The following is a 25,794-nucleotide window of genomic DNA, read 5'->3' on the forward strand; positions in this document are numbered from 1 at the left end:
GTGTGCTTTACACAATTGATCTATGTATTCTGATGAATTGTATGAGCCCCCCAAAAATGATTTAAAAATTAACACATTTCTTTATATGTTGGGTTGATTTATGGATTTCTTATGTGGTCAAAGTAATCAGTTTGTCAATTACATAATCTAGTACTATACCTACAGTAAATTTTAACAATACTCCGGGCAAAGTCTTCTTTATTTCACTTTTTTAATAAAAATTTGGACTTTTCTTAACCCTTTTTCAGTTACACATCAAGTTAAAAATAACTCACTGGAATTTTTACTTATTCAGCAGCCATTTTAATAATTCCCTTATTAATACCCTCCCTCTCCTTCCTGTTGTCCAATAATAAATTTAGGCTTTTCCCTATTGTCTGTCTGTGTCTTTGTTAATGAGTATAGCCTGAGCTGAGGCACCCTGAGCTGTGAGTTAGGCACTGGGTTGTGAACCACCAGGTTGGCTGCTTAAATCCATGAGCCACTCAATGAGACAAAGATGAAGCTTCGTGTTCCCATAACAATTTAGTCTCAGAAACCCTATATAGGGTCTCAGTGAGTCACTCTACCCAATGGCCAAAGATGTAGGTCCTGAGTTAGTGAGCACTGCAATAGGAAGGATGAAATAATTTGGGGAGGGTCTATTCCAGTCTGGCCCCATTTGCTCCATAGTTTCACTTCTGTGCACACTTCCTAATTCAGTCTGATCACACTCTCCACACTCACTAACTAGACTGCAAAAGGAAACTCATTGCTATCCAATAGATTCTGACTTATAGTGACCCTATAGGATTTCCAAGACCATAAATGTTTATGTTGTGGTAGTCAGCCTCATTTTTCTCCCTTAGAGAGGCAAATGATTTTGAACCATCAACCTCGGGTCTAGTGCTTACACCACAGTGTCATGAGGACTCCTTCAGTTTTCTCCCTACCCTATAGCTTATATCTGTCTCCTCTCTACCTTTCTACTTCTGCAATGACCATTATATTCACTCTTTTATTGGCTTCCTCTCCTTGGAAAACCTGCATTAACCATTCTTAGTATCTCCAGCCTCCATATCTACACTTCCCTCTCTCCCTCCTAGGATCTCTCAGATTCCTTCCCTTGGCTGATCCACCTGATCCACTTGGCATTTTGTTAAAGAGCCCTACCCACCCCAATACTGTTCTTCATAGGCCCCTCCCGGCTCTGCATGTTCACTTCTCAACCCGCAAACCCAAGAACTAACCCTAAGTTCCTAGTGCCAAAGGGTCATTTTTAACCATCACTGTCCTTGACCTTTCTATAGAATCTGCTTCTACTTTAAAACTCCTGCCCTCCTCACATTATCTGATTATGGTCCCGCTGGTCTGGTGTCTTTATCTCAGTTCATGACTTTCTCTCTTCCACCCTTTAAAGGCAGTCATTACCAAGGTTCTATTCTCTAACTCAGTGTTGCCCAAAGTGGGCGATACTAGCCCCTGGGGGGAGTGGAACTAGCCCCTGGGGGGAGTGGCTGCAAAAGCAGATACCTACACTTTATGCTGGATTATGAGCAACAGCACAAAGGGTTTTAATGGCTAAGAGGGCACTGATGATTTTTTTTCCTGAAAAAGGTTAGTAGGCTAATAACTTTGAAGACGCGGGCAGTCTAACATGTTTGCTCTAGGCATGTTTTCTTTATCCAGTGGCCTGTTTTCAGACATTCGCTTCTACAAAGATCAGGCCCAAATCTCAAACAGTAGTGCCAGCATTTCTAACTTTCAGAGAGTTTCCTGCATCTGGATAGCTGGCTAATGTGCCTAAATCTAGGACTTCAATAGGCTTTCCCAAACTGCCCTCCCTGTTCTCACATGTGTATTCTATGCTCCGGCCAAAGTAGCTTCTGCCTTTAAAGCTACAGCACCCCCGGGTCCTTGAATGTAGAATGAAAGGAAGCTGTACTTAGCATCCAGAGAGAAACTACCTTTAGGGAAAAAGAAATAATTTCACAAATCTATGTGGCAGTGAGATAAGTCTATCACAGGATTCAACCGACCTTGGGGAGGACCAGGAGGTCATCGTTTTGAAGATGAAACTAATTCCCCCAAACCTGGGCCAGAATGAAAACTGACAGGCTTGTGCAGTGATGAACTCTCAGGATGAAGAGTGCATGGAAAAAGCACAGTGGTGTGCAAATCCCCAAGGACTGGGTTTCCAAGCTACGACACCACCAAGTGAGAATAAGTTGACCATGAGGTTACATCTCACCCAACTACTTGTGTTCAGAAAACTCCAATGATTACATCGTCAGTCTCACGGTGTCACTCAAACGATGCCACATTATGGGCGCTCTGCAAGGTCTTTGCCTTTGTCCTGGCACACATCACACTCTCCGTAGAACTTAATCCCCATTCTGAACAGATGTAGGTCAACGGGACCAAGTACCATGTTGTTTTTTTTTAAACAGTGTTTCACCCATAGACACGTTCAAGTTGCATGGAACTGAGGCAAGGAAAATTAATTATCTTAGTAGATGAATGGAAATATTCGTGGATAATGTTCTATACTTGAATAGCGTTTTTTGCCCTTTCCAAAAGGCTCTCTGGAGTCTCAACTAGCTGAGTCAGAAAACCCTCACTCATGTATGTTAAATGACCTGCTCAAAATGACCCCGAGAGTAAGCACTGATATATCACGACAATGCTAGTCAAGCAACCTCAAGCAAGTCTGCCACCAATGAGCAGCCACTGGTACAGTCTCATAAACCAAGTGCCATTGAGTCAAGAGCGACTCACCCCAGTCCCATTGTGCCAGCAAAGAACTGTGCTCCATAGAGCTTTCAATGGCTACCTTTTGGGGAGTAGACCATCAAGTTTTTCTTCGGAAACACCTCTGGGTACAATTTAACCTTCAACCTTTAGGTTTGTAGCCAAACGCGTTCACCATTTGTGCCACCCAAGGATGCCTGTCTGGCTATATAAGCAGTAAGGATTTCGTTTGCCCCTGGCCTGAAATATTTGTGTGTGTGTAAAACATAATAAGAATTAACAGATTATTCTTATTATCTAACAGGTGGGGGGAACACTCATTCTTTCAAGAACTATAAGCACTTGCAGTGTCTGCATCAATCAGGCTCAACCACAGACTCATGAGATTTAAGCAATTTCTATTTAGCTAGATCGCATATACTTATGAACTCATCCATTTATTTCACTCTCTGACAAAGATAGCACATGCACGTAAGTACCAAAAGACAACAAATCACTATTTTCTACAAACTTGCACTGCTTAAGAAAAACAAAAAACCAGATGATTTTCAAAGGACGCCCAGGCTGGTAACGAAGGTCGTGTTAAAAATGGATGCCTTTCCACATGGTCATATTTGATTATCACGTAAGCGGTTCACCAGAGAACATAAAAGCTTCAGGATTAAGCTGTAAGAGGAGTCTTTATCAAAGTGCCATCAAGTAATCAGTGGGATTTTGCCACACAGGTCTGAACTTATAGTTTCCCAGAAACGAAAGCAAAACCTGAGCCTATAATTGACTAATAATGATCCCATATTGCCCATGCTCTCTTAACACTGTGGACTTTTTTTTTTAATTCACTGTATGGCAGGGTTTGAGACAGTATAACAACGCATGAGCTGCCTGCAGGTATCTTGAAATACTGAAATGGAACCTTCAACTTTTCACCATAGGGAAAAAAATAAGGCTGCTTTTAAATAAAGTTCCAACATGCCACCAAGCCTCTGGGGAATCATCCAGCACTCATTGCTTCTATGGATAAATGGCTTTTCCTTTTAAAAAGACGAGTGTAGTGCCACCTCCCGTACACACACACACACACACACACACACACACACACACACACACACACGGTATTTATTGTTGGCTTATGATGGAGTCCCATTATGTGTCCCAGTTGGGGGGGCCGGGGGAAGGGAACAACTTTACATCTGTAAATGGCCCACGTTATGGGATACCTCTTTCTAAATTATTAGTTATGGAATCCCAAGCTGTTATTTCCAGCCAAAATAAGCTCTGAGATATTTGTGGTCCAGGTGGCATGGTGGATTACGTTTTGGTCTGCTAACCTCAAGGTCGGTAGTTTGAACTCACCAGCTGCTCTACAGGAGAAAGAGGAGGCTTTCAACGCTCACAGAGTTAGTCTCAGAAATCCACAGGGGCAGTTCGACTCTGTCCCAATAGGGTGGCCAGGACTTGATGGAAGCGAGAGGACAATCGTTCAATATGTAAATCTAGACACCTATTTAGAAAGTGGTAACTGAGGTATTAACATTAAATTCAGCAGCTAGCTTTGGTTCAAAAATGAACAAGTTTGACTTTTAATCATCTAGCTGTGTTCTACCAAGAAGATACTCATAAACTTGGGGAAGTGGGTTACAAGAGACTCATTATTTAGTTACCCATGGTTACATTTTTTTATAGTGCTAAAAATACTCAGACAATTTTCTCTCCAATGCTTGTCATTCTAGAATCCCACCACAGTAATCTCTTGAGTTGTACATGTGTGTGTTTGTGTGTGTGTGTATGGACAATCAAGTCAGATTCTACAAATATTCTTGTTATCTATAATAACCAAGAAGTGAAACTATAGTTTAAGAAAAATTATCTGCCATTATATTGTGACTTGACAACTTATCTACTATTAGATAAATACAACTTAAATTAGTTCTGGCAGATTTGGGACGTGGCAGTTCAAAATATGAATACCAAATGTAAAAGCATGAAAATGGCATTACTATTATGTTTTAAGAGGATAATACACCTTTAAAGGGTGCCAGTGATTACTTTGCCTACTGTAAACAACTGCTGCCAATCAATTTAGAAAGTGGTGTGCAGCACATGACTATAATAAGGCAAATTCATTCAAACCAACCTAGTGTTTCCCAACCAAGTCACTCTTTCTTAGCAGGAGCAGTGGGGCTGGGTGTCATATTTATACTTCATAGTCTGTTTCAAATCGTAAAGAAACAGGATAGCACTGAGGAGGCAGGGCATTTCCAGGAGTCCTCTGGAATCTGCGCAGTAACATTCTCTAGAATCAAAATTAATTCTGAATGCTAAGGTCACTTCATGACCCTTTCCAGTGGCAGAGTTGAGGCATGGTCAACATGCTTCTCCTAACCCAGTCAGCCTTGCCTTCCACTCCCAGGAAACGCCACTTTACCATGCCACACACGTGCAAACGGTGGTCCTGTGGAAGGAAGCAATGGAAATGTTTCTCTATGACTGGAATGAATATTCAGGGATCTGACTAAACAGCATTTAATGGCTCTCTGTTCTCAGAGTTTTTAAATAGCTGAATATTCAGATATGCACATGCCTTCTATTTTCTTTTATTCAAGGGTCTTCAATTTCCTGTCTACTTGAATTCTTTAAGGTATTTTTAAACAATTATGCTCAGAGTGATATTTTATGAATTGGGTGCGAAACTTTGAGCTAATGATTATTTTAGTTTCTCTTTGATGGTAATTTAATAAGCATTTGATTCTGCAAGCTCCTTACTCAGTCACTTATTTTTCAAATGTGTCTGTCAGCTAGTGGCTAATAATCTCGGAGTTAATTTTCTTAGTCAGTCCCTGCGCAACTTCTCTCAAGACAGAGCTGCCTGGTGTACTCTCGAGCATGAGGTTTGGGCCCAGAGGGGCCCTAGCACTTCATCACCTCCAGGAAAGACACTGGCCCAAACACTGGCCACCTCAGCACCATTCGCAGCCACGAGGACAAAGGCTGCTGCGGCCCACACACATCCGGGTCTCAAACGCGGAGTCCCTCCTAACCCGACTCTGAACACCAAACTGGGACTTCAAGTAAAAGGCCACGGAACCGCAGCAGGCAATTGGCGTCCTGTGGTGCTGGTGGTTTTCCTCCAGAGGGATGCAGTAAATTAAATTGCAAGTTTCTTTCTTCTAGAGAAGTTTCCAGGATTTGACGCAACGTTAAATTCTTGGCCTGTCTCTTTAATTTAAGAAATTGTAAAAACGCCGACAGATGGCACACCGAATTGACTCACGTCCTCTATTCTTTACAGAAGAAGGGAATGCACAGAAACTTTGATAAAGGCAGAAGCTGCAGTCTGCAGGGCGCTATTGCATTATCTAGAAGCTCTCTGGACGGTGAGGATCAGGGCGCACGTGCTGTCTTCCGCAGACATTCTCTGAAACCCACCTGCACTACTGTAGGGGGCCACCACCGGTGATCCTCGCTGCAACATTCGGGGTGCCCCATCCCAGTAAGAACAGGATGAATGCGCCATTAGCTCGGAACCTCAGCAACCTCTGAAATTACCCATCTTCCCACCCCCAATCTCCGGGACACATACCCCCCAGCCCCCACAAGCATTATGAAATAAGAACGCACAAGCTTACAGTTAATTGGAAACATGGCAAAGGAAGAGGACTGCTTAGACAGCATGTCCAGGGGAAAACAAATCACCCAGCATTGTTATTTAATGCATTGTGACATCATTTCCTGAAATTAAACAGAGATGACATCAATTCAGACGATCTCCAGTCTAAGGTTCCATTCAAATAATTCACAGATGTTTTCTCCTGGCAAGCAGAAAAACAATGCAAAGGCTAAAGCCAGGGGCAGCCTCACTCTGCGGTGTGTCTGTCAGAAGCCCTCCCGGCTCGTGTTTTTCAGCTGTATGATCTGCATATGCATTTCCACATAAGCAGCTCTCAGTCCCTGAGCCCGATGTGGATTCAGTGCATACGTGCATCTCTGGAAGCGAGGAAGGCCATCTCTCACTGTATAAGTAACACCAGCATTTCATATTTGGTTATTAATTTGGCCTATAGCTATTAGTATTAAGTAGACCAATTTCAGAATCATGATGGCACTAATTTCCAAGTCGAAATAACCAATGTCCATGAAATACTGATTCGATGAACCATTCAAGATCTTTAAAAAGATGTCTGATGATGGAAATCATCCCAACCTCTGCGTGGATACACTTGTAGAAATGTGCCGAGTGGAAACACTGGGAAATAGACGATGGAGGTGCGCAGGACTGGACCCCTCATCCTTGGCCCTTTTATGAGAAAGGTGATGCTTTCTACCCCTTTAAAGAGTTCAGTCTCCGAAATCCACAGGGCAGCTATCCTGTCCTATGCGTCAGAGGTCACTGGACGTCAGTGAGTTTGGTTGGAGGTCCTCCAAGCAGAGGCCTTTAGTCGTGCAAATGGTTCACGTGCTCAGCTGCTAACCAAAAAGGGTGGAGGATTGAGTCCACTCAAAAGTGCGTCAAAAGAAAGGTCTGGTGACCTGTGTTCCCCAAATGGTGACACACATGAGCCAGAGGCGATTCACTATCAATCGGTCACCTGTACAAGCTGCAGTTGAAAACACACACATGTAACCAAATGAGCAAAGGACTGGCCATTAGTGCAGCACGTATGCAGAGTGACTCATGGGAGCTGAGCTTCACTGGGATTGCCTTATTTCCCCTTTGGATAGGGTGCAGTCTCACCATTTTCCTATGGCTATTTATTAGTAGGAAATATCTGCATCTTCTTTCTCTGACAGCTTTCTGCCTTACACAGGATTTCTGCCTTACTCTGGATTTCGCAGATGTTACTACATTTACGAAATGAGGAAATTGTTGAACCACACAGCCATCCAACCCATTAGGTAGAGCAGATAGTGACTATTTTCAATTTGCATACAAGGAGATAAAAAACCCTTGCCAAACTATCTGCCGGACAGACTAGACACTCTTTGAGGGCAAGAGAGGACTCTCCCGGCAAGTAGATCCAACAGAAGCACTCTGAACTAACCGGTTTCTCTCCACCTCCCAGCCCACCTCCCAAAGCTCACCGGGATACTCTGGCTTTCAACTGGACCTGAGACTCTGATGCTGTCACCTGGCATCAATGAGCAGCCATCAAATGTCTGCCTGTCCTCCTTAGGAGGCTGGACTGAGACTTATGTTCTTTCCCCCTGAGGGGCATGCAGAATTTTTTTTTTTAAGCAAAGTTGGTCTCCTCCTTTCATATAATCCTAAGCAAATATGTATGAAGTCGCTTTGGGCTGTCAAGTTCCACCAGCTAAAATCTCCCGTTACCCAGTCCACTATAGTGAAATAATATTATAGTTACTTTAGATCATGTACTTATTATGTAAGCCAGGCATAGAGCTAATGGCTTGATGTTACAACATTTAATCTGTACCCCAACCTGACTTGGTAGGTTCTGGACTTGTGCCCATTCTACCAAAGTGGGAAAGTGAGGTTCAATGAGGGTAACCGCTTGAGACCAAACGAACATCTAGTGTATCCTGTACTCTTAGTCTAAACACTTACCCTCATATAGGAAAATAAGCATTGCGATCAACACAAGGTGAAGGAACTAGTTAAAAGACAACAGAACCGCTTCATCTGCCCGTCTCTTTATGCAGTCCAAGAACAAATGTGTGTTGGCTAGGCTAATGTCGTATGGTCTTGGTGAACTCCCTGGAGACAGAGAGGTGTTTTTTTCAACGTGACATGGAGGTGTATTTACTCATTACATGGGTGCACTACCTCTATAAGACAATCTACTTTAAAATATATTGAAATCCCATAAAGCACATTAGAATCAGCAAGGGGTAAAATGAGTATGCACCCAAGAGTCAGGCTGTCTCCCTCACCCACAGGCAGCGAGAGGAGGTGAAGCATGTTGTCATGTACAAATGGCAAGAGTTTTAGAAACTGCAGGTTCAAGATGGCTGGATACTATTGCTTGTAAATAAATTTGCTTCTGATTCCCTAGCTTTGAAAGAAAGTCCACATTCCTTAATTGTGAGCTTTATCCCTGTGTTTTCAAATACGAAAACCTGTGGTCTGAACCTGGTATGAGCAAGTGGTGTCTTTGTGTGTGAACACTTCCTGTTTTCATTCCATGATCAAATATATTATTTGCAGCACAACTGGGGGAGCTCTTGAAGGTGGCAAGTGGAGGTGCCTGGGAGCTTAACTGAGCACACTAAGGGATTGTTGGTGTGGAGGGGTTTTCAGGGTTATGAATAAACCGTCAGCCTGGGTCTTATTTCTTGCTGCTTCTTTTCTATAACTATCTTTTAAGTAGAACAAGAACAGTTGTAATGGCAGATTTACTTTTTATGATAGCATGATGTCCAAGTGTCAGTGCGGGAACTGACTTCCCTGGGATGTCCCTCAGGTTGGTTGGTGTGCTGTTTTGTTATGTGTTACCCGGGGGCATTGTCCAGCAGGACACATCTACTTCCCACATGTTCTTCCTTCGTCTTTTCTTCTCTGCCTGAGCAACCAGGCAGGCAGACATCAACCAATCGCAGACGGAAAGAATAGTATACGATAGACAGTCTTTTGTTACTTGGATTTCTGAAAACAAAACATGGCGTGCAACAGACATCCATTTCCCAAAAGTTTAAAGTTAGGGTGGTTTTTTTAAGTCATTGTTTTTTTCTTTTCTTTTTTAAGGATATCTTGAAAACTGCTGAGTAGAAAGTAGAAACTAGCTACTTCGCAGCAGATTAAGCAAATCCTAAGTGTTTAACCTCCGAAGACGAAAAGGCTTCCATTTAACGAACAGCCTTCGGGTTACGCCTGTGCTGCCTCTTGGCATCTGGTTTCAACAGTTTTCTCAGAAGAACCAGTTGGCTGCCAGTGTATCACCTTCACCCCTCAAACTGGTGCTGCGCAGGACTATTTTAACTGTTACAGTTGTCGCGGGGCTCGTTCCTCCAAGAAAATTGAAGGTTAATGATTTTTGTCATATTGAGACAAAGATTTAACAATTGCTACAGTTCGCCTTTGTTGAGGTGCGGTTCTTTTTGCCTCCGGGTCTTTTGAGGTATTCAGAATAGGTGACAATGGCTTGCAGTTGAGAACATATGTAGAGAGACCCCTGTGGCTTATTGGAAAAAGTTGCTTCACGCTGGTTGGGTGTTTGGAGGGGGAAAAAAAATACAACCCGAGTTCTTTTATGTTCTGCTAGTTAATGAATGCATGAATGTCAAAATGGGCCAATGGCCCATTCAGGGGGCAAAGCCTAAGCAGCCCCCTTCTTTAAGAACCCATCCTGATATGCAAAATACATTTGCTTAACAAATTAAAATAATGAGATAATTCAATTAGCTTCTTTTTTAAAAAAAAGAAAAGAAAAAAGGGTACATCGGGGATTATTGTAATACAAGAACAGGTCATACTGCACAATAGGGAACAAACCAGTTTGAAAAATGTTAAAGAGACTAATAATGAAAGAATGCCCATGGATTCCTGAACTTGTAAAGAAATTTACATGAAATAATAATTTAGACTGCATCTATTTGCAGTGAACTAGAGCCAACATTTCACTCTGAAAGTTGAAATTAATTAAATGACAGAAAATATATACCAGGGCCTCTCTTATTTCAGAGGGCTTCCTCAAGCCTGTTGGTGCACGTAAGAAAGGAAGTCTAAATTAACATGTCGCTAGTTAGGGGTCTCTATTCTTGGTTCCTGGGCTCAGAATTACAGCCCAGTAAATCTTTCAGACCCAGCAGCTCATTAAAGATGGCAGGGTAACTGTTTTACAGGACCATCCTCGTCAACGCTGCTGAACCTCTACTCTGCAAGTTGGGGTGAAGTCGAGATGAAGAGGGAAAGGATTGTTCAAAAGCAATGCTGAGGAGGATTTCCTTAAAACACAAGGGAGGTGAGGGGGGGGCAGGAAGATCAGGAGACAAAGCAGGTGGGAGAAAGTAAGGAGAGGGGCATGTTGCGCAAGAAGGGTCATAGGGAGGATTTTTTTAAAAGCTTACTGAAAAATTCAAAGAAAACAGGAAAGGAAAAGCAGGATGACCAGAAGGCGAGAGGAGAGCAACGCTCGGACATCGTAGTCCTGAGTGCAGCATGAGAGTCGTAGTCCTGAGTGCAGCCTCAGAGCAGGCGTCAAAGGCAACTGCACATCCTGCAGCTTGTGCCTCTTGCCCTCAAGACGGGGAGCGACAAGTCCAGCTGATTTCACAGACTGACCGAAGTCGATGGGGAACTCCAAACCAAACTCTGCCATCAGTCAGTGCTGACTCAGAGGGACCCCTGTGGGTCCGAGACTGTAACTGTTTACTGGACTGAAAGCCCCGTCTTCCTCCCGAGAGCTGTTGGTGGATTCGAACTGCCAATTGTGCGGATGGCCGCTCAACACTGACCACTCGTGAACTTAAAATGCAACCTTCCTGACCACCCTGTTCAGCTTATTTGAGTACTCTCTCTCCCCCACTTGGAGGGCACGCTACGCCAAGCCTTGCGCACACTTGGCTAGATGGAAGCACCTTCGGGGTGGGGAGAATGCTTGCAGCACCTCGCAAGGCCAGTGAGAGCAGAGCCAGGGCCCGGAACAACCAGCACACACAGCTCAGGACGACGAGCACAAAAGGCACCATCCTGGACAGGAAGTCGGAAGATCAGGCACTCACACGATAAGAGCCAAGGGCTCCTGATATTTCCCCATGGGACTCAACTCCCACATGATTGGCAGGGAGGGAAGAGCTGGTTGCAGAGAGCAGTACAAGCAAGTCTTCTCCACAGGGAAAGCTGGGGGCTTGGGGAGGGGGCGGAGAAAAGAGCCCCTGCTCCCCAACCTCACACAGCCCCTCTTAGACTCTGTGCTTATTGGTGGCAGAGGCCAGGAGATTCATCTGAAACCGTTCAAGGTGGTGACGGCTTCTGCCAAGTCATCCGACGTCATGTGGTGGGAAAAACACAGCGTGGGGAATTCAGCAGTCTTGGGTCCTGGTACCAGCTTGACCTGGCCCCAATTACTGCCCTCTCTGGGTCTCCGTTTCCTCATTTGTAAACAGAGCAGCCAAATTCCCGAAGCATTTGATTTCGATTCCTGAACGTCAGGTAGATGTTTGCTTGGGAAGCAGGGGCTGAAGGAGGGGGCCTGCTTGGTTTGGGGTTGGGTGTTGGCAGCGGGGACCCAGAGAGGTAGCCCGTGAGGGAAACTGGAAAGATGGCAGCAGACAGACAGGTGAGCTCGTGGGGATCGAGGAGCCACGTGCCTGCCGTGGGCAGAGCCCTGAGCTTCCTGGGTTGCAACTCTAACCAAATCAACCTTCGGTTACAAGCATGAAACCCCTGCCCTCACACTCACTCCGACTTCCAAATTAAAAACATTTTACAGGTTAGTAAATCTCCAGCTGAGGTGATGTAGCAAACGACAGCTGTGAAGTAATTTTGATAATGATGAGAATAATAACCACATGGCAAGGTTCAGGGCTTTGCTGTCGCAGCTTCAGTGCTCCTGAATAGATAAAAGTGATTAAATCCTCCTGATTATCCCTGACCAATATGTAATGGATTTACAGCCCTTTCAATTAGTCACTATTTGCTTAGGACTCATTATTTTGTCTTTGGTTAAGTAATCAGCCCAGAGACCGCATGTTCTGTCTAATTCCTCTGAGCCGAGTCAGCGAAGGGCCCTGACCTTTGAAATGGCCATAGCTTGCACGGCAGGAATAACCATTGCCCAGGCAGCGGCGTGGGCTCCCCCAGCTAATCCTAACACCGCTGGCCGGATCGATACACCTTAGTTTGCTACTAATGTCCTTACATCAAAATGGCCTATTTAGGAATGTGAATCTTTCACTTGTCCCTCCCCACACCCGCTCCACCCCTTGCCCTTTGTCGCTGGGCTAGAGGAGAGCTGATCAGCAGCCAGCGCCATAAATAAGAGTGACACCTTTTCCTGGACTCATGACACTGCAACTAATGTCATTCAGCATGGCAACACACAAGTTGGATAATCAAAGAAGACCTTCTGCTTGCAATGTGCGACTCGATTTCGAAGCATTCTTCTACATAGGCCTGAAAATAATATTATAGCAAGAAAGCTGCAGAAATATTTACCATCTTCCCCGTATTTCCCTATGCACAGTAAAATCTAAGTTCCTCTCTCAAAACAGATTGTGACTTTGTTTTCTCCCGCGAGAGTCGCAGAGCCAACGGTGTAACAAGGACACACAGAACCAAAGGCACGCAGTAGGGCAAAGATCCACTGTCACCGAGAAGACGCTGCACGGAGCTAAGGCCTCGCCGGAAGTGACTCGGCCTGGCTGTGAAAAGAGGGACCCTGAACAGCTCAAAAGAAAACAAAACAAAACTGCTGATCTCCACCTTAAACAAAGCAGCACAGCACCTATAAAACCCTTCTACGTTTGTCACACCAGTACATGGCATGCTTGCAGGCAGCTCTGGTGATTCCAGTTGCACCAGACACTGGCAAATTGGACATGCATGTGGAAGGTACTCTTTTTGCTTCCTAGACTAGATGGGATCTGTCACCTCCAGTGTCAGCAGCAATACCTGTGGGATCCCTTCCTTATAGCTCGTTCCCCCAGCTGGGGGCTGCAGTCGCCCGATCTGGGCTCACTCTGACGTACCCTTGAAGCAGAAGTAACACATTTCCTCACAGATACCATTTAGGGTTCTAGAGCATCTTGGGTAAGATCCACACCTGACCTGTACTGGAAAACAGACAGGAAAATAATGCTCCCTTCCAGAGGATGCTCTCTGGAAGGTGACAGGTGCTTGAACCATCCACAGCTAGTCATCCGATTCCAAGAAAGAAAGACACCTGCTTCACATACCTACATATTCGTCTGAGCCACTGCCACTTGCCAGCAGACAGCGAAACAACAAAAAACGTTTGGACTCTTTTCATCTTGACTTACTGTGAGATGCTGGAAGAGCCATGCTCTCATGATATTTGTTGCTACTTTGGGGAAAATGCCTCTTTTCTTCTGTCGTTTTTTGTCCTTGTCCGGATCATCGTCGTCACCTGTACCAGGTGAAGCTACACTGTTGTCTAAACCATCCCCTAGTAAAAAGAAATAAAATGCATTAAGAGAACACATAGGGAGGGTGCCAACAACAACGTGCAGCTAATGATGAGCTCAGCTAAGCTTGTTGAAAGAAATCCATTAAGCGGGTATATTCCCTTTCATTAAAGTATAATTGGAGACACAAATATGTAAAAGACAAAATTAAACCAGGCCTCTTCAAATGTTAATTTTGTGTGTCTCACACTCGCCCATATCATTAATTCAATTATAATTGTGCGCTTGACACAGTGCAGTAGCTCTTTGTCAATTATGGAATCCAACGTGGGAAAACCGCCCTAGAAAACCCATTCGGTGCAAACGCATCCCCAGCCTATAGTGAGCACTGGCTGCAGGGTCATGGAGTGAAATGTTCTGTGGTCTATATATTCTAGGCTGCCTGCATAGGTGACAGTAACGGTGTCACTGTTCGTTGCACATAACACGCTCCCTGCTCAGCCCCTCCCAGAACTGTCACCTCCCGGGCACACACCCAGTGGCACACTCCACTTGCCACCCTGCACCCAGCATCTGCATGACATGAAAACTTGTAGCTTCCCGCACCACTGATCATTATCATTCAGAAAGAAAAGAGAAGAAGCACCTAAAGGTAGGGGCTTACTTCATCAGAAGTTTCTATCAACATCTTTCTCTTCTGTGCTTTTCCCTGGCATTAATTGTGCATTAGCAAAAATCATTTACTTTTAACAGTCATAGTTATTTTTTCTTGCCCTCCGGCAAAAATGCCTTGAAAGCCTGCCTGGAGGGCATCTAAATTATGTATCTGAAAAACTCTTCTGGCAAGGCATTGCAGGACCCCTATTTTCTTAAAATTCATACGAGCACGTCTTCCTGTTTTGGGGAAGGCATCAATCAAGAGCAGCAATATATGCCACATCCCTACATTAATATTTGAACTAATAACTTTAAAAAAGGGAAAGAAACAAGATCCGACTTGTGGCATAATCAAATGCAAAATAAATGAAGAATACTGGGACAGCACGGGGGCTTTATAGATAGCTGTGTTTTCCTTGCACATCATTAGCCTGGAGCCACACGAAAGAGGCGAACAGAGGAGTGGAGAGTTTCTGCTCCCTGCTGGTGTTTCAGAAGCCAGGGTCCTGGAAGGACATCTGGGAATTGCGCTGAGATGGGGGGTTTGTAATTTAAGAATAGACATTCATTAGCAGTAAATGCCATAAATCCCATGCTAAGTAAAAACCTTGTCCAAGAAAGCCTAAAACAATAAACTCCATGCTCAATGTAGCCGGGGCTAGACACTCTGTAGCTTCGGGAGGAATGCTATAGATCCACCAGCTCGTTCCTGCACTGGCTCCCTTCTCCTCTGAGAGCCTTCTAACTCCCTGCCTGCCCACCCGGCCACTCCTGGTCTAACTTCTGGGTGCACTCTGTGAGCTTCTCTGTACCTGTGTTTTTTCCTTTCTCGCCCAAATAATAATAACAAACAAACAAAAGCCTTCAACCTTCTTTGACCAGAGAAGCAAAAAAGCCACAGCAAAGGGCTGGCAGATTAATTTTATTGACATTTCCATTTTCACTGCAATGCCATGCCCTCCATCACATGGGAGAGATGACCCTCACTAGTCACAGACTGACAGCCACTTCATTCCACCACCCTGCCCCAGGCAGAGCCGTTCCTGCCATCTGCCCAAACACCAGAGCATGACCCCGAAGTTGTTCTCTTTTTCTTTGCCTTCTGTTACGATGTTAAAAAAAAAAAAAAAGTGAGCCAAAGGGACCCCAAATAGTCAAGGAAGTAACCAGAGTGCAGGGAAACAAAAGGCATTTGGCTTTCTGAATGCTGTGCCTCTAGAGGTTAGTCTTCATCTGTCTACCCTCCCTGCACACACATGTACATGAGGGGGTTGCTTGCACAGGGGCCGAGTGCATACACAAGCGAGCGCGCGCGCGCGCGCGCGCACACAGACTCAAACTCCACTTGGGGACACACACACTCTTTCCACCATGCCAAGGAACTGCTGCAAGGCAAATCCTCACCCACACTAATGGTTTCTGACTGCTCCTTGCCAACCCTCGCATCGTAACCTGGGCGGATGTGCTCTCCGACAGACAGACACTGGAGCGGTCTCATCAGCTGCTCATGTGACACAGATGGAGAGTGGCTATTAGCAGCCAGCCAGTGGGCCTTGGGGATCTGAGGTGCTGTTCTGTAGCCCGAGGCGATTTTGAAAAGCAGTACCCGGAGATGAGGGGGGGAAAAATCCACACTGCAAGTGCAAGTTTGAAGTCAGTCGGTCTGTCTGTCTCCCGACTATGGATAAAGATATCTTTGTCTGCTAAGGTAAATCCATGTGGGCTCCCTGGATGTACATTTCATATAATATATGTATGGAATATCTCTTCTTTCAATGTCTTCCAAATATAAAAACATACTCTGTAAACAATGCCTGTGTGTATATATTTCTTCCTAAGCACATATGGTTTCTGTGTATATATTTAAGCTGAAATTGTCAGGATTTTGTTAAAATCTCATTTAGCTTTTTTTTGGATACATTTTTGAATATCCTTATTTTAAAAGGTTAATGGCTTAATTGAAGTAAATTCAACCAAAAAATAAAAGGGTGGGGGGCATTTGCCTTTTTAGGCCATTCAATGACCTTAAAAATGAGAGCCTTTCCAAAGTGCATTTTCTCTTTGCTTAAAAGCAAATAGGGCTGGCAATATCTCCGAACTCTGTGATTCATGACCTTCAGCTCAGGAGAAAAAAATAAAGCTGGTTGGTGCATCCTTTGATGATTGACTTACACTAGAAAAGACTGGTGCATTACATGAATTTTGAGATAAAGCAGTCCATTTTAGACCAAAGTTGTAAGATACTTGAATTTAAATCTACTGCAATGAAAAATTATAATGAAAAAATGTGTCTGTTTATAAAAACAAGCAGACACTAGATTTTTATTAGGGAACATTTTAGTCTCCTCAATGCAACACTAAATACCACTGTCCCCACCCCACCCCACACACGGGCTTGTGAACCAGCCCCAGCAAGGATGATGAGCAACAGCATCAAGAAAACATTCAGAGAGGCAACTGGGTGAGGAGCAATCTATATGAAATTTCACAGATGATGCTAGATTCAGTACCCAAATAAACATCGTGTTCTTGCTTGATGGCTGTGTGTACATGTATGTGCGTGTGCATATGTGTGAGAGAGTTGGCAATCCTGGACACATCTGCAAAATCGAGTCTGTGTGCCAAAAGGGGTATGTATACCAGCACAAATACCAGCAGTCCCACATGCCAAAGAGGGTATGTGAGGTATTACCGTGTGTGTCAGCATCTGGAGCTGAGATTCAAAAACTGCAAAATCCTTCAGGGCAGGAGCTGTTTCTTCTTTATCTTTCCATCTTGATAGGACATCTCTGTCCCCGAGTGGGAGCAGAGATCCAAGGATGGTCTGTTGATTGACTAAGTGACTGAACTCATCAATGAGTATATTCAAGGTCCAAGGAAAGATGAGCAGCCCGCCCTCTCTTTTTGAGTAATACCCACACTCGTTACCATCCCTAAGAGGTGTGGGACATGTCCTTTGGCGTGGCTGGGTGTGTTGCCTGTTTGCACAAAGTAGCTTCTAATCATGGCAGGAAACAGGCCTTAAAAGTATGGTGCCCAGTAGGGCTTCTTTGAAGGGCTGATTCAAAGACCACTCCATCAGCTCTACCATCTTTGATGATGAAAAACTAAAGAAATATGAAGTATGAATCCTTCAAACAGCTCTGGTGATGCAAACAATTAAGTACTTGGCTGTTGGTTGGTGATTCGAACCCCTTGCCATCAGCTCCATGGGAGAAAGACCTGATGTTCTGCTTCTGTAGAGATTCCAGCCAAGGAAACACATGGGGGAGTTCTGCACGGCCACACGGCATCACTGAGAGTCAAAACGGACTCCGCGACACTGAATAACAACACCCCCTTGACTAAGGAAACAGTCTAAATTTTGGCCAAAGATGCTCAAAGTAGCTGTGCATTCCTGGAACATACTGTAGGTAGCCATGGAAAGGAATACTCAAGGCCTGTGGACAGATCAGTTAGAAGTGATCTAGGTTATCCAGGGAGATATTTAAAAATTCAGGTCTCTAAGCCTCATCCCAGACTTAGTGAATCAAATATCATGGGGTTGTGGGGAGAAATGCATATTTTTCACAAGTTCTTTGGATGTGCTTATGCAATTGTTTCTTGAACTGGCTCTTGGAAGCCATTGGATTAAATGACCTTCTAACATGAAGTGAGATTCAACTTCCGGAACAGATGTAGTTAAAATTCTATTTTAGCCCTACCAATGAAGGTCATGGTGATGATCTACAGCACGTAGGAAAGCCCTGTGTGCTCTATCCCATATACTGGCCAACATGACACAAGCCTGCCTTCATCTTCTGATGATGATGTGCTCCAAATGTGAACCAGTGGTATCAGCATCGATTAAGAAACTGTGAGAAACAGAAATTCTCAGGCCTTCTTCTGATCTACTGAGACTAAAATTCTGGGGGAACCCAATAATCTAGATGTTAACAAGGCCTCCAGGTAATTCTGATGCTCACTCAAGTTTGAAAACCACTGCTGGAGAACACAGACAAGATCCTTTAATCTGCTTGCCCTAGTTGCGGTTGCTCTAAAACCCAAGTCTCATCTCCGGACCCTCCTGTTTTAAGACTTGAAGTGTTTTGAAAGCATCTCCAGTTAGATTTAGACCAGGACATCAGAGCTTCCCATTGCTAAACACACTAAGATAATGTACTTACAAGCAGCTCCAGACTACTTCCACCTATTACAGCAATACTAGTGTGGTGCAGCAAGCTAAATCTGGAGATACCATGAGTATCCAGGGCTAGACATCCTCCTCCTCCAAAACTATGCCCCCAAATAAATTAAGGAAGGGCAGATGAGCACAAGGGAGGGGGTCTTCAGATGAGCCTGAAACACAGATCCCCAAACTACAAATTCTTGCCCTAAAAACGACCCCAGCCAGCAGTAGGGCGTCACTTCCTCTCATCGGCATATTGTCTTGTTCCATTTCGCCAACAATCTGTCTATATTTTAGGTATCAATTGCTTGGTTTGGGAAAAGGTGATATATATTTGTTAAAGTGACGATGTACTGCGATGAGTCTGATGCCTGGATGACGTCTTCCTCTGGCCCTATCAGAAACACAAGATAAGAACCCAAAGGGGATCCCTTTCTACTTATGCCTCACCCCCAAAAAACACACCTAGCAGTAAAAAAACTGAGGTCCAAGGTTAAGCCTTTACCTAGGATTGTACAGACATGGCAACCTCAAGTTCAATAACCCTACCACTAGTATTCTCACATCATTAATAATGTACATTAGCTTTAACTTTTCTAAGCATTGCCTGGTTTTGAACCTGTTATCCACTACAAATCCAAATGAAGATTGAGCCTACTGGCAAAGGGCTAAGTATAGAGGAGACATCCCACTGGGGCCAGATTGTGGGGACCAAGCTAGAGCTATCTAGGTGGGCCTTGGGCCAAATTGTGGGAACTTGCCTTGAGAACTTCAGCCAGTGAGTGGAACTGCTTCAGATATTACTCAGCACAGCAAGAATCTTTGAGACTCGGGGCGGGAGGGGGCGGTTATAAGAGGTTTACATTGGTCCAAGTGGACACTTTGACATGGAACACGCTAGACTGACCCATAGAGCCCAGCAAAAACTTTCTGTTCACATGGCAGTTTGTCATGGGGTTTAGTACCATCCCTACACAGCAGCACTACTAACACTCCACCGAATTGTGACTACAGTGATATATTCATTTCACTTAAATGAAAATTTCAGGGGTAAGATAGCAGACTGTTTCTGGATTTGGCATATTTTCAAATGGTAAACAACATCTACTATTGACCTTTCAGTCATGGCTTCTCAGAAAAAGACAAGATAGGAGAAAAGATGTATTTGATTGAGTGGATTCTGTGCTTCTTTTGGTTAAGTTGGTGGTGCTTTATTTAATCCTCGCTTCTCTCAGTTTTGAACCAAATGTAATAGTTAAAGATATTTATACCAAATATATGTTAAGTAAGCAAGGAATGATATTTCCATCTGGAAGATCCTATCTTTTATCCCTTCTCTTTTTATAATAAATGGAAACTTATTATATTTATTATCATGCTGTGTGTGTGTGTGTGTGTGTGTGTCTACCCACTCATGTACATACATGGGTGAGTAGGCTTCCAAAAGTTTGTGGAAAAATTCTATGATCATTTGATACCATTTTTCCACAAAATTTTTGAAGGCTCTCAATATATTTTTACTGTCCAAACAACCTGTGAGTATCTCCAGGAGTTAGATATATTTATGAATACATGGATATCAATATATGTCATGTAATTATAAGTCCATATGATATAATATATTAGAAAACTGTTCAGATATTGATCAGTATTTACATAATTATTCCAACATATTTTAAATAAACTGATTATATGTACATAGGTACATAAATACATAAATGTAAGTACATAATACATCTGTGTATACCTATGCACATAGGTATACATACTATCATCAGTCATTCATATGTATATATATTCACAAGTTAAAAAATACTTTTACCTAATGTCAACTAGATTTTCCTTTTTCAACATGAATTCTCTACCTCTGGAACATTCCTTCCTCTTCTTTCCCAACCCTATTGTCACTTCCATCATTATCATTCCCACAGGCAACATCCATTGGGCACTGATAGTATTCCAACTCTCATTTAGTCCTTACAATGCACGCTAATGAAATAATGCCCATTATTGGCTTCACTTTATAGAGAAGAAAACTGAGATCCAAAAACATTAAGGCCCTTGTCAAAGACCACACAGTATGTGGCAGAGTGTTCCTCCAAGCCCAAGCTCTCTGCCACTGGGAGGGGCAGGAGGTGTGAAGCCTAGGATGTTAGCCAAGTTAGATCTAGCTTAGCCCTCACTGCTGATGCCCATGGGTGACGGCAATGATTGCTATTGAACTAGGCTGTAAGTACACCCAGAGGCACCTCAGGAAAAGAGCCTGAGCATCTACTTTGGAAAAAAATCAGGCCCAACAAACCCGATGAAAGTACAAGTCTGACTCTGACACAGCTTGAGTTGGAATCAAGTCATCTGCAACTGGTTGGTCGTTGCTCAAGAAAGCCCAGGAGGGAGGCCTGGTGTAGCCGCATCTGTGCCTCACAGAGACAATGGGTGAGTGAACCCTGGAACCTAACTATGGGCCAGAAACAAGCACCTGCCTATTTGTACATGGACGGGTACACTGATTGCCTGTAGTGTCCTCGTTTCCACTGAATCGAAGTTCAAATTAAATATGATTTTGAAGCAGAAGCACCTATTGAATTTTCAAGAGTTTTCTGCATCAAAGGATCTTTTCTGAATTCCTCACTGTTGACGGTTTTCCCCTTTGGATTGCCCTTTCTCCTCATTTTCTCCTTTACCTATTTACATTCTTCTTTGCCAGCAATCTCCTATTTAACCTTCAAAAGCCAATGCAAAAAGACGCTCTCCTCTGAACTTTTTCCTGTAGTGTTCAAAGCTCTCTACTTCAGCTGTTTGTGCTTATCTCTGCCATCTTTCCTTTTCTGTCCTGCAATCTGTTTACTAAGTTGCCTTTCTCACTTGACAGTATGTTTTGTGAGGTAAGAGCTGTCTTAAGTATTTCTGAAGTCCATTCCCTGACACAGTATACACCGAAATATTAGTAAACTGGACAAACTAGTCTCAAAAGTCTCTCAACATATCATCGGCGGAGGGAAGAACCCTATTATTAGGGCTTTGGGAGATTGTAATGTGTTTTGAAGGTCACTCGCTGCCTCAAGTCAATGCGGAGAATCCTCAGCCCTGATCAGCTGTTCTCGTGGCCCCGGCCGTGGGCTTCTTCCTTCTGTACCCTGTGCCCAATAGGGTTCCTTCCTGCTGCTTCCATTCCCACACAGTGTCTCGCTCTGCGGGAACGTGCACCATCTACCCCAGGGATGGTCCCTCCTGCGTGGAACACTCATCATTCACTGTTACTGAAAGCAGTGCTCATCTCCAACCTGTCCCCTTCCAGTAGGGAAGAGAGGAATACTGGGATAAACCAAAGCAGAAGCTGCTTGCTGGCCAGGCCTGAATCATGGGTCATCCAGAAACACCACAGTGAAGAACAAAGTGTAATGTAGCCGTGGGACCGTAGTAACATTATTTGTGAGCTTCTCTTCTGTCCTCATTTCTCGATGCCTTTTGTCCCCTCCTCTTAATACAGTACTTTGAAAACAAGACTAAAATGTACTAAGGCTCAAAAGATATTTCCCTTCTTGGTGGTTGTCAGGGACTACCTCCGAGGAGTTTAATTTAGGGCACCCCACTGAGAAACCTGCATCAGGGTTTCAAATGAGATGCAAACCAGAAGACGACGCCTGTGCCTAGCTCCGGTTGAAAATACAGCCTCGCAAAACTTGCTCTCCAAGAGCCAAGAGCGAAGTAAATCTCTTTCCATTTGCAATTCATCTCCCCCCACCCCATATCTGGGGGTGGGGTTGAGGTCCAGAAAGGTGGGGAGAGTGAGGGGCAAGAAGTGGGGTGAGGTGCCTGCTAATTACTGATCTCTTTTACTCTCCTGCTGTGCTTAACTGTCTGGACACGTTAAAGTGGGATTTTGCTGATTTTTCAAGCGACCAGCGCATGGCCCCCTAGCACGGAGAGAAGCCGAAAGAGAAGGAATGCTTGCGTTTACATGCAACATTTACTAACTGTGTGGGTTTTCCGACATTAAAGGAAGGACAGTGACCCGGGCCACCATTTTCACACTCAAAAGAGCACTAAAAAACAAGTCTTCATCGGCTTACCTCAGGTTTCCCGGGTCCTGAACACCCTCCCCCCGGGGGCCTGGGCAGAAAGGGAGGTGGGGGGGAAGGGTTTTATGCTCCTTTCTCTTCAACTTTTCAGGCGCTATAAGCAGCATTTAGCAAATTCAGCCCCAAATGGCTCCAAATGCTCAGAGCTGCAGGGGCTCATTCTTTGTTACCCTCCTCCTATTTACACAGGATTTACACAGCCTCTCTCTCCACTGGAGAGACTGAAAGCTGGGCCATTCTCCAGGCTGGCGCCCCCCCACCCCCACCCCAGGACTTCTCCCAGGCCTGGCCCTTCCGGCCATGGGGGCCTTCTGCAACCTGGAGCTGGCCGCAGGCTGCTCACCAGCAGAGCTGATGATCCCCAGACAACCTGGCCAACCTGGCTGGGGCCAGCAGCAGCGACACAGGCAGGGATGAGGTCACCTTGCGGAAGAGAAAGAAAAGGCCAGCCAAGACCAGGAGAATATGTGTCCAGAGACCAATAACAGGCCCTTTAAAATCTGCATCTATAGGATAGGATGGAAAGTGGTGGGTGAAAAAAAAAAATCAGACTGCCGCTTGGATGAAAACCACTTCACCCACTGGTTGGAAAAATAAAGTGTAAAAACAGACAGATGGACACATATGTAAATGTGGCTGTGTTTTAGGCTTTCGCTGGCAACGTGAGTGCCGTAGTATAGTTTTTGCACGCCTGTATTTTCCATCTCATGTTGAATCCTGCTATCTGTTGAACAGAAACATCCTCAGTTTGGTCTTTGACCAAAGCAGTGCCCTCAGTTTACCCGTTAGGAGGCAGGAACTGGCTTTAGTTCTTGAGGAGCCCCTTCTCATCTTTCATCGCGCAAGTGAACAAACGCTTCCAACACACTTAGCCTATGCGACTTAATTTGGTTACTCACGTTTGAAATGGATGTATATCCAATGATTTTCCTCACAAATTTTTAAATATTCCAAGAAAGGATATTTATTCTCTTAAATCTCCCATAGAATTCTCCAAAGAATATTGACATGCTCCAGTTGGGGGGTTTGCTTTTTTATAAGTATACCCTCTGCCATTATAATTCAGTCGATTGTTTGATCTCTGTGGTCTGGGATAAAAGAATGTACTTGCTACTCAGTTACACCTGATAAGCACAGAGCAGGCTCGGAAGTTATTCACAGTACATCACAATACAGCTCTTCTGGGCACACTAATGATTCATTTTTAGTGATCTCTCAAATGCCCTTTTCCACAGTTAACACTCAGATTTTATTAAGGTAGAAGGCACGGACAAATGTCCACTCAAGTCCCAGCTCTCAAATCTGACTCTCCTTGCACTACACTACCTACAGCTAAAGCTTTCGTAATGTTCTGTTCGCCTCCCGAGAGTGGCATTTCAGCTAACAGAGTTCACAATCTCTCAGCCCTAAACACAGAAAGCTGCTATCTTCAAGCCATCCGAGGAATGTGCCAGATACCATCATCTCCCTCCTGTGATACAAAGAACCAGAGAGAGAGAGAGAGAGAGAGAGAGAAGCCCAAGCTGATCCAGTTACCCACAGCCAAGAACGCCCCTCAGAAGGCAAATCTTTGAACCACTCAATGTTATAATTAGGAGCCGTGAAGTTGGACTGGGCTGGCTATTGAAATAAAGACCCTAAAAGAGAAAGTATGAATGGAACACAGCTCTTTCACCCAATGGTTTAACACCAGTGTCCTGATTTTTATGGGGAATTGGGCAACAATCAGTGGGCTTGCTATATGAGTCTCTTCCTTACATCTCCTACAGAAGAAAAAGGGTGGTTGGGGAGAGATGTCTTCCCCGTGTCACTCAGCTATGTTTCAGTACAAATTGTGAAAAATATGCAAATAACAATTTTGGCACCTTTGCTAGAGGAAAACATTATTAAATTATGCTCTAAGTATTTTGTCTGCTTTAGTAATTACTTTCATGTAACTGTAAATATAAATAGCTGTTATTCTGTTTAAATTTTTAATCATGCAAAATATTGTCACACAAAATGTCCTTCTGTTGCAGTCTAACTGGGATTTTCTTTTTAAAAATATCCATATTTAACTGAAGTGGACTATTTTTAGCACAGTAAAGTGTTTCAGTAAAGATAGCTGGCTAACATCGCTGAATCAACAGGTCCTTCAAGGAAAGATAGGGCCTTTATGTTTACAAAAATAATTTCCTACAAGAGGCCATTAAGAAAATAACTATTACACATTTCATACTAAAATTAAAAATGCAATTGGTCAACTTTCAAGAATATATCAGCTGTATTACACCTATCCCTGTTGGGTATGAACCAACAATAATCGCATTTTATATTACATATAGAATATTAATAATTTGGTTTTTGGCACAGTTACATATCAAGTGAAACATTAAACATCAACCAATAGTAGCACTTTGAGGAAGAGTAACAAAAGAGCAAAGTTCTAAAGAACAAAAAGACACTTTCGTTCTTTATCATATTTGTCCTCTAGGACAAAACCAAGCACAATACACTTTTACGATATAAAACACTTGATCAGTCTGAATATCTTATTTTGCAACTGACATTAATAAATACTTCCAAACATACCTTTGTCTTAAGAGAAAACAAAAGTGTCTTTATGATAATAATAATGTTGACTAAAATAACTGATTTGAATGATTTGTCAACAATTTCATGATTAAGTTTTCAGGGAGCTTGTAAAAGCCAAGTAGGAAAAAGAGAACAACAGTGTCGATGGTGAGTATTTTTAAACCGATTTGGAACACATTTGCTTATGATTGGGAAATTATATTTTGCGCATTATTCAGAAAACATTTACACATACAGAACTTCCTAATATAACTTCGAAATTTTGCTTAAGAAGTTTATATGCTACGGAGCTGACATCATCAAAGGCAGCTACTTACTGTCCATCAGGCATTCCACTTACTACCGATGTTTTGTACAAAACCTAGTATTACGATGTGAAGAACAAGGTATGTTCTTGTCAGGTAAATTCAAACAAATATCCCTAATGCACAGTGAAAAAAATGCTGTGCCTGTTTTGTGAGAACAATCTGAAGTGCCAAATGTTATCATTCTTCTTATAGTCTATATACTAAGGGTTCACAAATGCAGGGGCCCTTTAACTGC

At 43.6% G+C, this 25,794-nt stretch overlaps 1 protein-coding gene across 2 annotated transcripts in view; it reads right to left on the minus strand.

The window, feature by feature from the left end:
- The window catches only part of MEIS2 (Meis homeobox 2), a 234,817-nt gene that overhangs the window by 152,351 nt on the left and 56,672 nt on the right, over nt 1-25,794 (minus strand). For both annotated transcript variants that reach the window (XM_004712690.4, XM_004712687.3), the window contains exon 7: nt 13,666-13,811. In XM_004712690.4, coding sequence (XP_004712747.1) covers nt 13,666-13,811 — 146 coding nt within the window. The remainder of the gene's footprint in view (nt 1-13,665; nt 13,812-25,794) is intronic.

The sequence above is a fragment of the Echinops telfairi genome, unplaced genomic scaffold, assembly GCF_000313985.2.
Source record: "Echinops telfairi isolate 266 unplaced genomic scaffold, ASM31398v2 ScPeMD7_18;HRSCAF=68, whole genome shotgun sequence".
In the NCBI taxonomy this organism is placed as follows: domain Eukaryota; kingdom Metazoa; phylum Chordata; class Mammalia; order Afrosoricida; family Tenrecidae; genus Echinops; species Echinops telfairi.